The 15,498-nt window shown below is 47.4% G+C and overlaps 1 protein-coding gene across 2 annotated transcripts in view; it reads left to right on the forward strand.

Moving 5' to 3' along the window:
* Positions 1-8,156: 8,156 nt before the first annotated feature.
* Positions 8,157-15,498, forward strand: part of AFG1L (AFG1 like ATPase) — a 136,082-nt gene continuing 128,740 nt past the window's right edge. Inside the window, exons 1-2 of one of the 2 annotated variants that reach the window (XM_073336943.1) lie at positions 8,157-8,386; positions 13,138-13,203. In XM_073336943.1, the coding sequence (XP_073193044.1) occupies positions 8,302-8,386; positions 13,138-13,203 (151 nt within the window). In that variant the 5' untranslated portion in view covers positions 8,157-8,301. The remainder of the gene's footprint in view (positions 8,387-13,137; positions 13,204-15,498) is intronic. The other variant, XM_073336945.1, reaches the window with a different exon arrangement.

The following is a 15,498-nucleotide window of genomic DNA, read 5'->3' on the forward strand; positions in this document are numbered from 1 at the left end:
TTCCCTTTCAGCATCCATTACCCTCAGGAGTGAGATATCGGCTAAAATCACTACCATCTGTGGAAAACGATTGCAGTATTTTTGCTTGCCCTATAGCCACATACTCATGCCTGTGAATTATCCCCCCTCATTTTCCCAATTCACCTCCCACCCCAGGGCCATACTCACCATGATTGGTTGTGACGGGGCATCTGCCCCGCACTGGCCCTGAGAAGGTTAAAACCAGCCTAGGGAGGGTGAGCAGTAGGTAGCCAAAGGAATGGCTGCAGGGGAACCAGAGCGAATGAGTCTGCTGCAGCAAGCCCTAGGGAGAAGACTGCCTTCCTAGAGGGCTACAGAGAGACCAATATCTGGGGAAGGGTAGGTGCTAGCAAGGAAGGAGTGACCTGGCTGTGGACCATCAAGCTGCTGTGAGGAGTGGCTGGACTCTTGTTAGAGGAGTCCCCCGAAAGGGAAACCAGATGTTGACACAGCTGGAGGGCTGTGCAACGAAGCCAGGGCTGTCCTTAGGATTTATGGGGCCCTATGCAGTATTATTAAACTGGTGCTCCTATGCCCGACTGCAGCCTGAGCTCGCAGCCTGGCGGCGGGAAGGGACAAAGCAGCAAAGGATAATAAGATGCCTGGCCCGCCTCACGGTGGCAGAGAGTCACAGTTCCCCGCAGAGACCCCCATACCCTCTCCTTCATGCAGAAGGTACCTAATTACAAGCACTAAACTTGAGTATAAAAAATGTCAATCACAGGGTTTTTGATATGCCCTGAAGTTTGTCAGACATTTATTTGCAAAAACTTAGTAGAAGTGAGCTGTAGCTCACAAAAGCTTATGCTCAAATAAATTGGTTAGTCTCTAAGGTGCCACAAGTACTCCTTTTCTTTTTGCGAATACAGACTAGCACGGCTGCTACTCTGAAACCTGTCACTAGTAGTAAGGGTGAGTCGGCTGTCTTGCTATATTATGGAATACATGATGCAGCTCTTCTCTGTTTTACATTTTCTTCATCAGTATTTCTAAGATGATTTTATATTTTAAAAGCCTTCATAAAGTAATCATTCCAGATTAATTAAAATAATGTCTTTGTTTCAGTGAGTTAAATATGTAGTAATCAGTCACAGAGGTTTAGAATGTTCATAACAATGTTCATTGCTTGTAGGAAAGGGAACACTAATTTACTTTGTGTGATCTCCATAACAATAGACACATTTATGAAATTTCACCAACTTTAAAAAATATGTCTCCAAAAATTTAGGCATAACAAAGGATTTTATATCTTACTAAGGTACTGATTTTTCCGGCGGGTTCTCTTAAAACTAGTTCATCAGATAATCAGAAGAAAGGGAAACTCTGTCCAGCTATCTGGAAGGAAAGGGGTATTGTCCCTTTAAGGAACCTCTTCAATGGGGGTAAGAGGGATAAGAGTGGGTGAAGGGAGAAAGGGATGGACAGAAAGGACAGAAAGACTTTGGAAGCAAGTTTTTTTTACTATAGTAATTAAAATGTGTATTTTAGATAAGGGTGGTCTTTTGAAGGATTTATTTAAAAAAACAATGTCTGAAGATCCAGGCATTTAAGGCTAAAGATGACTGTGCATCTAAAAATCTATGCAAGGATTTTTTAGAGATGTGATTTTATAATCTTCGCCAACACACTACTGAAATATTTTTAAAGCAAATTTTAACTAAGGTCCTGTAGACTGACATGTTCTGAGTAAATATTACAGTAATGCACAACTGTTTTTGTCAGTAAATTAAGAAACTGACAGTATATACCTGGGGTTTGGCAAATGCCTGTTAAATGGCTTCATTACCCCTTGAATGGCTCTTTGACAGTTTCAATGTTGTGCTAATAGGTCTGGCAGCCTGGAACGCCTTTTCATTTTCATTTCATTTCAGACTCGGAGCCTGCAGGAAGGGTCAGAACAGGGATAGGAAAGGCTGATGGGTGGACACTAAGACCCAGTGGTGCCCCAAATTTTCAGGTGCCCTACGCAGCTGCGTAAGGACAGCCCTGCACGAAGCAGACACGGAGAGAAAGGAGCCTAACGGGTCTGCAGGCAGAGGTGAGGACGGGAGAGCCATCACCACCCGAGGGCACATCTGCTGGGGCTGAGCTAATTCCCAAACTTCCCACCAGGAGGTGCCAGTATGGTGAGTGACCCCATAACACTGGTGCTGTGACTGCCACTATGCTGTATAAATCCTAAGGCGAAATGAGGATGTAGTGCTTACAACTTGCGCAACTCAAGGGGAGTGAGTTCAATATCATAGGTTTTGATTTATCTCGCGAATACAGTGATAATAGTATTTCTGTGTATTGTATCTTCAGCTGCTGCAAATGTGGCTTTGAGGGTCTCTCCATCCACACCAGCAGAATGGCTGAGCCAAATTTGGAGAAGAAGGAAGAGGACTCGGGATGACATGTTTCAAGAAATTCTGCAAGGCTCTGCTGCTTCAGATAATGAGCACAGGGCTTGGAGGATCACTCTTGCAGACAGCATGGATGGGGACAGAGCGCAGAGGAGACAGGCATAAGAAAAGAAGAGGAATGTGCAGCAGGAGATTCTTGCACTTCTCAGGCAGCAAACAGACATGCTGCTGACTCTGGTGGACCTGAAGGTTCAACAATCCCATGCTCGCCTCCCTCTGCAGCCCATAGAGAGCTTCATATCAGGACCTCCCTACACCTCCTCTCAACATTCCTCGTGGCATCAGGGGCTGCTGTACTATCTCTACTGTGGTTAGATGTTCAGCTGTGTGTGTGTGTGTGTGTTCTCTGTGTGCTGCCCCAGCTCTGTGCAGACAGCCAGCACAGCAGACCTCAAGCGAACTGCCCAATGACCACAAGATCCATTAAGGCACGAAGGCACCTAGCCAGGTTTATTGTTGACAAAGCACGGAAATAGCACCTGGCACACTCTACGAGGATACTAAGACATGTATGCCCATGACAATGGATGCAGCTCAGTGAATGGTGGGACTTTCCATTCCCCCCTCGGCTGGACCAAGACACTCTCTCAGAGATACTTCTTGTTTCTATCAAGTTACATACTGTAGAAACAAGTTACATACTGCCCCTCTGACATAGTTAGTTACTGCCCCTTGACGTGGCTAGTTATTACCCATCTCCTTGTACATGTGGGTTTGATCAAAACATCTTTATTCATCACATTGTCATCCTGACCTTATCTTTTAGGAGGCGTCTGTGTGTTCCTATTATCCTGGGGGAATGTTTTTGTCCCATCCTTGATATTGGGATGTTCTGGTACCAATCTTCTGGAATGTGTTTGCATGAGTACTCTGTGCCTAGCACTTCGTAAGAATATGTGTTTCTGCAATATCAGCCCTGTTCTTGACAGATTCTGTGAACTTGCAAGGAGGCAGAGCCTGATGTTTGCTCACAGCCTGAGTTTTTCTAACTTTGCTTTACATCAGCAAAGCTTGCCCACTACTGTAGCTTAGGCCTCTAATACAAGAGCTTATATCTCAGGCTCTCTCCCTACTACACCTACCACTCTACCCCAGGTGACATTAAAGATATGTACAGCTGCCAATACACTGACCTGAAATGGAAATGACTGTTCTTTCCCTTAATAAATTACGGAAAAAGAACTTATGAAGTTTTATTAAGTTATAAATATTTTTCTATTTGCATTGTTATGGAATAAAAGTCTGTTTATGGAAACCTAGTTCATCTTTATTTGTTCACAACACATGCTGGCTGGGGCTGACATCATTTACAGACAGTATTAAAAGGTGCTTTGGCAATGTTATATTATTATACACACAGCATTCACCAAAGGGTTCATACAGGGCTGCAAAAGACCAAAGACAGGTAGAGCAAACTACAGCAACTCACTACTCCGGTTCACTATTAAAATGGTCTTTCAAAGCCTTCCTGAGCCATATAACTCTGCACTGAGTCCTTCTGATAGTCCTGGTGTCCAGCTGCTCAAAATCACCAGACAGCCACTCCACCTGTGCCCTCCACCCCAGCAGAAACTTTCCCCCCTTTTCTTCACATATATTATGCAGGACACAGCAACCAGCTATATCCCTTGGAATATTTTTTTCACTGAGGTTCAAGCTTGTGCGTAGACAGCGCCAGCGACCCTTCAACCAACAAAAGACACATTCAACCACTATTCTGCACCTGTTGAGCCTGTAGTTGAAGCAGTCCTTGGTGCTGTTGAGGTGGCTTCTGTATGGCTTCATAAGCCATAGGAGCAAGGGGTAGGCTGGGTCTCCCAGGATCACTTTGGCATTTCAACATTGCCAATGGTAATCCACCAGTCGGGAAACAAAGTCCCTGTTTTCAGCTTTCTGAACAGTCCTGTGTTCTTAAAGATGTGTGTATCATGCACCTTCCCTGACCAGCCCACAATGATGTCAGTAAAGCATTCCCGGTGATCCCACAAAGCTTGCATTACCATAGAAAAGTAGCCCTTTCTGTTGATGTACTCTGTGGCAAGGTGGTCTGGTGTCAAAATGGGGATGTGCATGCCATCTATTGCTCCACTACAGTTTGGGAACTCTACTGATGCAAAGCCATCCACTATGTCCTGCATATTGCCCAGAATCACAGTCCTTCATAGCAGAAGGTGATTAATGACCCTGCACATTTGCATTACAAAAACCCCTACAGAGGATTTCCCAACTTCAAATTGCATTGCAAGTTTCCACAGAACAATTCCCACTTGCTTCTCCACTGTCAGTGTGGATCTCATTTTGGTATGGCTGTGGGGGCAGGCTGGGATGAGCTCTGCACAGAGATCCAGGAATATGGCCTTGCCCATCCAAAAGTTCTGCATCCAGTGCTCATCATCCTAAACCTGCATCACAATGTGATCCCATCAATTAGTGCATGTTTCTTAGGCCCAGAACTGGTGCTCCATCATCTGAAGCTGCTCCATGAAAACTGCCAACAACCTTGGATAGTTTCTATGTCCCACAGCAATCAAGCCTCCAAAGAATCATCATGTTCTCTGCGCCTTCTCTTGTCACTCTGCAAATACTGCAGGATCAGGCAGCCCATGCTTACAATGCTTATCACAGTAGTGCAGAGCTGTGCAGGATCCATACTTCTGTCACAGATGGCGGACAGCAAGGAGGGATGCGCAGGTTTGTGCGAGTGATTTTGAAAAGAGGAGTGAAACATTATGGGATGGAGAACATTGCATTATATAAAATTGAACCCGTGCTCCCAGTCACCACTGTGCAACTCGTTTCAGTCCCATGAGGCATTGCAAAACCTTCTCAAAACACCCAGTGCTACATGGTGGCAAGTTGCACAGTTGGATAGCTACCCACAGTACACTGCTCTCTGCATCGATACAAGCACTCCTAGTGAGGACATGCACTGCTGACACAAGGAGCATAGTGTGGAGATGCACAAGCGATATAATATCTGCGGCGGCTTAACACCAAGATAACTTAAGTCGACATAATTCTATAGTGCAGATGTGGTCTCAGTGTAATGGTTACAGGCAACAGACTATGGGAGGAGCTGCCATATGTGATGATAAGCTTTGAAACTTGTTTATGTTTGTGTTGGCTGCTGTGGAGGCCATTAAAAGATGAGATGGCAGTAGAAACTAGTGGTTGAAAATCTGGTCTTTCTGGGTGGAGTAGCAGTTGTGGGGATGGGACGTGGAGCAGAGAAATACTAACAATGCAGTAATTGCTAGTGCCATTTTACTGGTGAAGCACAAGAATTATCAGGGCTGGCAGCAGCACTGCATGGTGGGACACCCACTGTTGTTCCTTTGGACAAAAATAGTAGGATGTATACCAAGCTACTATAGCAGAGGTGGGCAAACTATGGCCTGTGGGCCGCATCCGGCTCACGGCACCTGCCCGGCCCTTGAGCTCCCGCCCGGGGAGGCTAGCCCCTGGTCCCTCCCCTACTGTCCTTCCTCCCCCACAGCCTCAGCTTGCCACACCGTCAGCGCTCTCGCCCACTGCTCCTGCCGGGCAATGCGGCGGCCTGGCTGGCTCTGGCCGGGCGGTGGGGCTGCAAGCTCCTGCCAGGCAGCGTGGCGGCGTAGCTGGCTCCATCATGGTAAGGAGGCAGGGAGGTTGGACAGGGAACAGGGGGAGGTTGGATGGGGCGAAGGTTCTGGGGGGGAGCAGTCAGGGTATGGGGAGCAGGGGGGGTTAGATAGCGAGTGGGGTCCTGGGGGGGCAGTTAGGAGCAGGGGTGTGGATAGGGGTCAGGGCAGTCAGGGAATGAGAAACAGGGGTGTTGGATAGGCGTGGGAGTCCCGGGGGGCCTGTCAAGGGGCGGGGGTGTGGATGGGGTTGGGACAGTCAGGGGACAGAGAGCAAGGGGGGTTGGTAGGGCGTAGGGTCCCGGGGGGGGGGGACGGTAAGGGGACAAGGAGCAGGGGGAGTTGGATGGGTCGGGAGTTCAGAGGGGGTAGTCAGGGGGCGGGAAGTGGGAGAGGGCAGATAGGGGATGGGGGCCAGGCTGTTTGGGGAGGCACAGCCTTCCCTACATAGCCCTTCATACAGTTTTGCAACCCGGATGTGCCCTGAGGTCAAAAAGTTTGCCCACCCCTGTACTACAGGCTGCAGAAGATAGCCCACATTAGCTGACTGGGGAATTGGCCATACCAAGCTAGGGAAGTAGCCCATCCCCTACCCTCATGCTCTCTTGAGTATGAGATAGGTTTTCTGACCTGACTACACCAGGGAAAGAGACTCCTTATGCTCAAGTCCCTGTGTCTTGCCTTAAAACCAGCAAAATGTGCTCCCCACTGAAAATGTTGGGATGTTACTGTTCAACATCAAAGTGTACTGGCATGCAAATGGAGGCACAGCATCTCTGTGCCCCAGATCTTGCTCTAGCCAGAAGTATTAGCCTTTCACTTTCAGTTACAAAATCTACATAATTGAAAAAAATAACCCCACAAGCTGACCAACACCAAGAAATGTAAATTAACTGCAAAGATCCTTCATAAATTCACTATGCTGAAGCAAAGCTGCAACAATCTGCGTTACAGAAAGAAGCTCACATTCAATTTGGGGCACACTTGAGGGTAAGCAGTTGCTACTTCCATGGAAGTCTCTGAATCAAATCCAGTAGTGTTGTAAACCATGGTGTAAATTATATGCAGCATGTAAGTTTTAAAAAAAATTGGAGTAAGTGGATACATGTGGTAAAGTAGTGTAAATTGCAGCAATCTGGCACTCAGTAGGTTTGTAGAATGAGTACAGTTTATGCCAAGTGGGATAAGGGGTTTAAGTAGGAACTGCAAATAATCAGTGGCTGAGGCTTGCTTTATTTTACACCCTTCTTTTACTTTGTTTTGTACATTTCCTTTTTGACCTCTCTGCACATACAATATGCTTGTTTCACCCTTCTACTTAATGACAAATCAGCACATGCTACACTACATTACCACTTACTCCTCTACTCTTACTCAGTTGCCCTAGCATATGGCAGCGGTGGGGACTAGAGGCATGGCTGAGGCAGATCTGCACCCTACCCTAAGCATCCCTCACTGCCACAAGTCCCACGGGAGCTCCAGCAGCATGAAGTGCAAGTGAGAGGTCTCAGGGCTACCCTAGTCTACATCTTCATCCCCTGAGCAAGGGAAACACAAGCAACATCCCATTCTGTCCCTAGAGCCAGCCAGCGCAGGGATCAGTCACCCAGGCCCTGGAGAGGTTAAGTGACTTGCCTAACATTATTCAGGAAGGATGTGGCAGAACGGAAACTGAACCCAGCTGTACCACATCCACATCCTTAACCTTCCCTACAAGACCAGCCTTCTTCCCTGTTGAGGAGTCAGAGGGGCATGAAAAATCCCCCTCTGAGACAGAGGAACCTGGTAAAATCACACACACCACTTCTCCTGCCGGGGCAACAGGCAGACATCCTCAGTCAACGTGAGCCGAACCAGTCCCAGCCTCCTAGGGGTAACTGAGCAAATGCACGGGCAGAAGGCTGCCCATGAGCCCCCCAGGGACGCGCCTCACCTCGGGCCCAGCCACGAAGGAGCTGCCCGCCCAGCTCCTCCTGCAGCCCAGAATAAACTGCATTTCCCAGCACGCATCGCTCCCGGTCGCTTGGCGGGCGGAGGTGGCGCGTTGCATGCTGGGGCTTGTAGGCCCTGCGGGATGCGGTTCGGCCCCGAACGGAGGGAGAGAGGGTGGGGCCGAGCTCGGCCTCTGCCTCGCGCAGAGGGCGTGTCACGCACGGCGGCAGCGACCCGGCCGGGGGACGGCTCTGGCCGCTTCTCCTCCAGGCTCTGAGTGAAGTTACTTAGAAGGGCGGGGGAGGACCGACCCTGCCGGGAAGATGGCGGCGCCCGTGTCGCCCTTGGTTACCGCTGCCAGACACGCAGCCCGCCTGCTGCCGGCTCGGGCCGCGGCCCCGCAGAGAGGTCAGTGCCGGCCGCAAAAGGGGGGGAGCCCGGGCTGGGTGCAGGCGGCGCCGCCTCGCCCCTGGGAGGCCCGGGCCAGCGCCAGCTCTGCCCGTATCGCCGGGGAGGCTGATGGGCCGGGGGTGCCCCGCGCTGTGATGCTCTGCGCGGGGTCCCCCCAGGCACTGGGCACCCCCACGTGGGCCTTCCCCCGCCAGGGCTGGAGGGAGAAGAAGCGCTGCGGTGTGTCCCTGCTGCTCGCTCCCCTGGCTCTGGGGGTCTGATAGGCTTGGGGCGCCCGGCGCTCCCTTCCCTGCGACTGGGAGTAAAGCGAGCGGCGCTGCCCTCTGCCCACCCCGCGGCTGCTGGGACGGAAGTGGGGTCGGGGGCTTCTTCTCCCTTGTCTGAGCAGCAGGTAAGTTGCTCAGATACGCATAAGCTTCACGGAGCTACCCGCAGGCAGCAGCAGAATGGCGGGGAGGCTCAGCTCACTCCTTGGTGCAAGAAGGAAAGAGAGAGCCAGGAGCAAAGGACAGTGTCTCCTTCCCCCGGCAGTGGAAAGAATGAGCCTCTGTGTAACTGACACTTGGTGGGCAGCTGTAGCCCTGCTCCCAAGGAACAAACCACGTTTCTCGCTCAGTGTCCCATTATGGCTACGTGTACCTGCCCTCACCTGCTTGCCAGGAGAAGTTTTCTGGCATGTGGGCGAGGACATTTTCCAAGCCCCAGACGTATAAGGAGATGAGGTCCCTTTTCCTAAACTCCTATGTTCGGAGTCCTCCTCTCTACTGGAGAAATTTACTAGCATAAACACCAGTTGCTCCCCCTCAATTGATTGAAATACACGTGTGTCCAAACACAAATGCTTCAGCTGATTATCAGGGCAGCCGCAATCATTGAGTTACCCCTGTAATTTGTAGAGGTAAGACCCTGATGGCATCTCAATCAACTGAATGCTAGTATGGTCATCTCCCACTGACATAATCAATAGCTGTCAGAGTTGACAGTTCCCTCTGCTGGCAAACATCCTTAGTTCACTGGTTGAGTCTCCTCTCTGATCCTCGCCCTATCGTCTTTAGCGCTCCTCCCTAGAAATGGCTCAGCCATGGGCCTCCCTTGTCTTGATCCCCCTACTATACCTTTGCAGGTCTGGATCCAGTTATGGATCATTAAGTGAGGCTGCATTCTCTGCTTCCTGCTGTTTTGTACCTTCCCCTCTCCCTCCATGCCAGTAAAGCCTCCAGCTCTGTAAGTCCTCAGTGGGTGATCACTCATAGTTTGCCAACTGCAAGTTCAGGTCTAACAAACTATGGGTAGGTTGTCAAAGTGAGACTATTGACCAGTGAGCCACAGATTGATCACCAGCTGGGGCTGCCGCAGGAGATGAGGAACTGCACTCTTCATCACCCTCTGTTGAGTTTGGAGAACAGAAGCTGGTAACTAAATAGCGGAGTAATGAATAAGAATAAGGACAGGTCAGTTTTACAGAGTAATCTGTAAACTGTTTGATAAACTGGGCTCCTATGAATAGCATGTGTAGGTATACAGTCAAATGTAACATATATGTAGGAACAAAGAAGATAGATCAAATTTATGGGATAGGGGATTGTATTCTGGAAGGAATTGATTCTGAAAAGGACTTAGAAATCATGGTAGGCAAACCAACTGAACATGACTTCCCACAGTATTATGCTTTGGTTAAGGGGGCCAACATGATCCTTGGATGTATAGGCAGGGGAAGATTGAATAGAAGGGAGGTAGTATTACCTTTGCGAACAGCATTAGTGAGAGAACTCCTGGAATATTGTATCCAGTGCTTGTGAAAAATAGGGAAGAGTTCAGAAAAGAGCTATGAGAATGGTTTGAAGTCTGGAAAACATGCTTTACAGTGAGAATCGTAAGAAGTTCAACTCCGTTTAACTTAACCAAGAGAAGCTTAAGAAATGATTTGATCATGATTTGTGAATATCTTCATGGGGAGAAGTCCTCTTATAGGAGATACTTGAAGTTGATTGCTGTGAAATAATATGCAAATGAGCTGCAGTGTGTGCAGTATGACTTGTTCAGTATGTTGCTTCCTGCAAACATGACTCTGTGTATTGCCATAAAGAAAATAGAGCAGGCAGACCACCTAAGTAATGATCAGTGCACTGTGGGAAAGTAGACTCTTTGCTTGGCTGGTGTTATTACACCAGCAATTTCTGTCCACATTGCACAAGTGAAGACTGGCATAGTGGAAGACCATACAACGGTTAGCCTTGCTGAAAGGAAATCTAATGCAAACAGTTTGATTACCTTTGCATCATTATGAACATTTTTTGTGCAGATATGTGATGGACCAAGTGGTGCTTTGTATGCCAAATTTCTGTAGTCTCCACATTTGTTCTTCAAGCCTCTGTTTGTTCCTACAACCCATCCCATTTTAGCATTTTTTTCTTTTCTGCTGCATCTGTGCTTTGACTTCCAGTATTTCTGCAACAGTGCCTGGGGGAAGCAGCAGTCAGGTGTAACTGACTGTATTCCTGTTAATTTCATTTTGCTTCTTTTGTTGAGCCACAGGGGTAATATGTACACAAGCAGAGGTTTAATTCTTTCTTCCCCTCCTTATTATTCATACCTTTTTTCCATAGCAGTAGAGGAGATCACGTGTGAATCTCCTTTCAGAATGAAACAGAATGAAGATGATGTTGGGTTATGCTTTTTTATACCTACCAGTTTTAGCCTGAGCGGAAAGCATTATGAGCAAGGCCCCATGTATTCTAACCCCTCTGTATGCTGTAGGCATCCCATCCTGTCTCTCTTGCATCTACTCTCCTCCCCTCCCTTACTCTTCTCATTAACCTCTCACTTTCCTCTGGCTTTTCCCTGTCACAATACAAGTAAGCTTTAGTATTTCCCATCTCAATAAATAAATAAATAAATCCACACCATTGACCCTGCTTGCCTGTTTGACTACTGCCCCATCTCCCTTCCCCCTTTCTTCTCTGAGTTCACTGAATGCACTGTTTACAATAATTGTCTGGAGTTGCTCTCTTCCAATTTTATCTGAGACTATTCTCCAATCCTGGTTCTGTCCCTTTCACTCAACTGAAATTGCTCTTGGCAAAGTCCCTAATGACCTCTTCCTAGCCAAAGCTCAGAACCCAGCACTCCATCATAATTGTCTTGACTTGTCAGCCATATTAACATAGTCAGTCATGCTCTTCTTGGATTCTTGTTCTCCTGTGGCTTCTGTGACTGTTCTTTCCTGGTTCTCCTCCTGCCTCTGAAATCACTCCTTCAGTCTGTCCTTCAGAGGATCCTTCCCCCTGCTCTCTCCCTCCCTGCCCGCACCACCACCCTCTGCAACTTTCAGTCTGAGATTCCACAGGGCTTTGTTCTTGGTTCCTTTCTCTTCCTTTGCACCTTATTTCTGGGTAATCTTAGCCACAAACACAACTTCAACTACCATCTTTATGCAGACCTACCTCTCTACTCTGGACCTCTCTCTTGTTCAACTAAAATCTCAGCCTGTCTCTCTGACATCTCCTCATGGATATAGAATCGTAGGACTGGAAGGGACCTCGAGAGGTCCTCTATTCCAGTCCCCTGCACTCATTGCAGGACTAAGTATTATCTAGACCAGTGGTTCTTAACCTTTACTGCAGCCTGCACCCCTTTGGTTCTCAAAATATGTTCTCACAGCCCTTATAAAAAATTGTTGAAGTAGGTCAGTTCTTTAAACCTAGATATATTTTTTTGTTTGTATATTACAGAAATCGTTAAAAAATGTATAAAGTTAATAAATATATAGGTTTGATGAAACAAAGTAGTTGTACTTACGGGCCTGTGCTTAATTTGTGTTTTCGATGATTTACCTTCTAAAAAAATCTGGCACGCCTCACACCCCCAGAAAAGACATCTCCCACCCCCAGGGGGTGCATGCACCCCAGGTTAAGAGCCACTGATCTAGACCATTCCTGACAAGCTCTCTGATCCGGCTCCTTGATTTATTTGCCCCAGGCAGAGGTTTTCCCTGGAAGAAGAAAGGAACAAAGATGAACCCTCCTTGCGTGCACAACTGGGTTGCCATGAGGCAACCTGCACACATAATGGGACAGAGCTGCCCAATGTAGTGTGTGGAAAAGACAGAGAGCGAGGGAGACCCAGGTATGGGGGAAGGCGGCTTGGGGAAAGGACTGAACTGCGCCCTGTCCCATTTTGGATGAAGCAAAAAAAAAAAATTGGGGGGAACCTCTTTTTGGCATCCCAAATCTTGGCGCCCTAAGCGGCCGACTGGTCTGCCTAGTGGTTACACCAGCCCTGCCTGAAGTCGTGGTAGGGGTAGGTCAATGTTTAATACTTTTAAGGTGGCATTTAGGAGGATTTAGCATTGAGTGGCCGCCTCCTAGTTGGTGGCGGGTGCCATCTGCCACCAATGCTGGTGAGGGGAGAGGTGGAGGTGCCTTTCTAGGATTATTTTTTGAAGACTAGGGACTAAGCGGAGGAGGCTACATTTAAGAAGGGAGGCTGGAAATTGTTTGAGGCAGGTAATATGTGCCTTTTTACACTGGCAGGCTGTGTGAGTGGATGATATACCAACATGTGGAACTGTGGGGGTCAGGTTGCACCTTACACCGTTCGGGGACTAATATTGCAGCTACATCCCTATGCCAGCTGTTCATGTGGAGCAGTGACTTGGATGGCAAATTGAATGTTTTTGTGACATTGAACACCTGCCCATGTACCCTGCCATTGGTAGTTTATTTGAGCCTTTTTTTTTTTTTTTTTAGATTTTTCCCTCCCTGTGGAACCGCAAGCATTGGCAGTAAGGATGGAGGTTTTTTTTTCCTTTAAAGGTAGGGGCCACTGCTTCCAGGTAGACACACACCTTTTAGGAGGTGGGCTTAGGTAGTGCAGGGATGTAATGTTGTTTTTTATGATGATGTTTGGCGTGGCTTAGGGCCTTTTTGGATTAATTTTGCTTGGGATTTAATTTGGGAGGGATACACAGGGCCAGGGGACCCGGGGCTCTCGGCAGGGGGCCGCCCCTGGGAAAATGCCCAGGTAATATGTGACGCCACATTCCCAGGATGCTAAGCCACAATTGCCCCCCTGCCAGTGGATAATCGATTGTTTTTTTCACCAGGGCCAATTTTGAAGAACAGTAAAATTAACAAAGGAGGCTGAAAGCGCCGGAAACACGAGGATTTCGATAGAAATGTACCACCATACATACACTGTATTGCCCTGACGAATTCCATAGGCTTAAAGCAGCAAGAGCGGTTCCACAGCTTTTGTTTGGGGTGTTTTGGGGCTTTTGCTGTTACTGCCTTGCACTGTTAACAAAGCAAAGGGGGAAAAAAAGCAACATATTATAAGTGCATCTATTGGGGAAACTGAGGCACATAAAATCCTCTAAGCCTTTAGTTATTTTGCTATGGCTTGTTTGGGCTTTTATTATGGATGTTGTTTGCCTGGTTTAGGAGGTTGTAACAACAATATTTTGTTTAGGGATTAGGGGTGGCTATTGCTTGCCAAGGGGCCTTCCATTTTGCCTTAGGCTTTTATTTTGCTTCAGGCCACCACAGGGGGAACAGAGTTTGTCCCTCGGGGATGCATGGAAGGTCCGGGGCGACCCACCACGTATTTCTCTGTGGCCCTACGGTGTTTATTTGGACTATGCATTGTTCCCATGGCCCCTCCCCTCCAGCCTTGCGCCATACTGTGGCTTGAGCCCCATTGGTGGCTCGAACCATGGAGAGCCTTTGGAAGTACTTTTTTGTTTGTTTGTTTGTTTGTAATTCAAATAATTCCATGGATAGATGGAAATCTGGATGGTTCAGTCAGGTGGCTGGTTCACAACTGAGGCCCACGACGTTATGATTAGAAACCGAGAAAGAAGCATAGGTTTTAAGCTGGTTGGCATGTGCCCATTTTAATTTACTGGGTAGCTGCAGCTGGTAAACTACCAGAGAAATGCAGTTTACCACGGGGTACGGGCCCATCCACTTAACATTTAAGGTATGGGCCCCTCTCCCCAGTTTTTGTAACATTACCTTATTTTTGACTTGCCACCCCTGGTTGTTTTTTTTTTTGAAGGTTTTTTTGCATCTGGCCTTTGTTTGTTTGTTTGTTTAGAGCGCCCTTTACTGCTTTACGGGTTTTAGAAAGTTTTTTTTTTAAGCTGGGCAATATACCAACCATTTGGTGAATTGGCGGGCGAGCTTTTCTCCCATTTTCATAGATTGCCCCACAACCAAAAAGAATATGGGAGGGGGTGTACCCGGTACCTAGGCAGTTTGAATTGCGTAAAGCTGCCAAAATGGTTGTCAGCTTTTGGGGCCAGTTCATTTTCGAAGTAGAGCACATTTTCCAGAGGGCATTTTTTAGATTTTGGTTTTGCCTTTTTACAGTGCCACTGCTTTGTGGCCGATAACTGATGTGAATTTGTTGCTTAATGTTTAAGGCCGCCAGCAAGGATTTAAAGACTTTTTCCTCAAAAGCCACCCCCCTGATTAGAAACCATAATTTAGGGTGTGCCATACTGGCAGAAGATTTTCTTATAGAGTTTTTTGGCCCCACTGCCACAGTATTAACCCGGGTTTGGAATGCCTTTGTTTAGGCAGAAAATACATTAATTATTACTAGGAGGTATTTATATCCCTTTTATGTTGTTGGTAGTAAATTAGTAAAATTTATTTGCAGATGGTGCCATACCCCTTGGGTTTTTTGCCCCTGCAAAACAGGGAGCTGGGCCTCTCGCTTTACCTGGGCACACTTAAGGCATCCCTCTACGATTAGTTGCATCATTTGTTTTTGTTTTGGCCACTGTGCCACTGTTTGACTTTGAATAGGGTTTCCTCCACCCCCTCATATGCCCACTCATGTAATTTCCAGACCATGTTGTTTTGCTTGGTGGTAGCTAATTTTGTGATTAAGGCTGCTACCTTAGTTGAACAAATTTGAGTTAGTTTGTTTACTTGTTTGTTTTATTTATGAAGTAATCCCTTATCCTTATAGGCATGTGATTTTAGCCAGGCAATGTAAACCTTCCCCTTTTGTGCTTTATATAATGCCATTATTTTTTGCCACTTTTTTGATGTTTGATGGGCTTGCGGTTTGCGGTGTTTTAATTTTTTTTTTAATAAAAC

This window comes from Lepidochelys kempii, chromosome 3 (assembly GCF_965140265.1).
Source record: "Lepidochelys kempii isolate rLepKem1 chromosome 3, rLepKem1.hap2, whole genome shotgun sequence".
Lineage (NCBI taxonomy): Eukaryota > Metazoa > Chordata > Testudines > Cheloniidae > Lepidochelys > Lepidochelys kempii.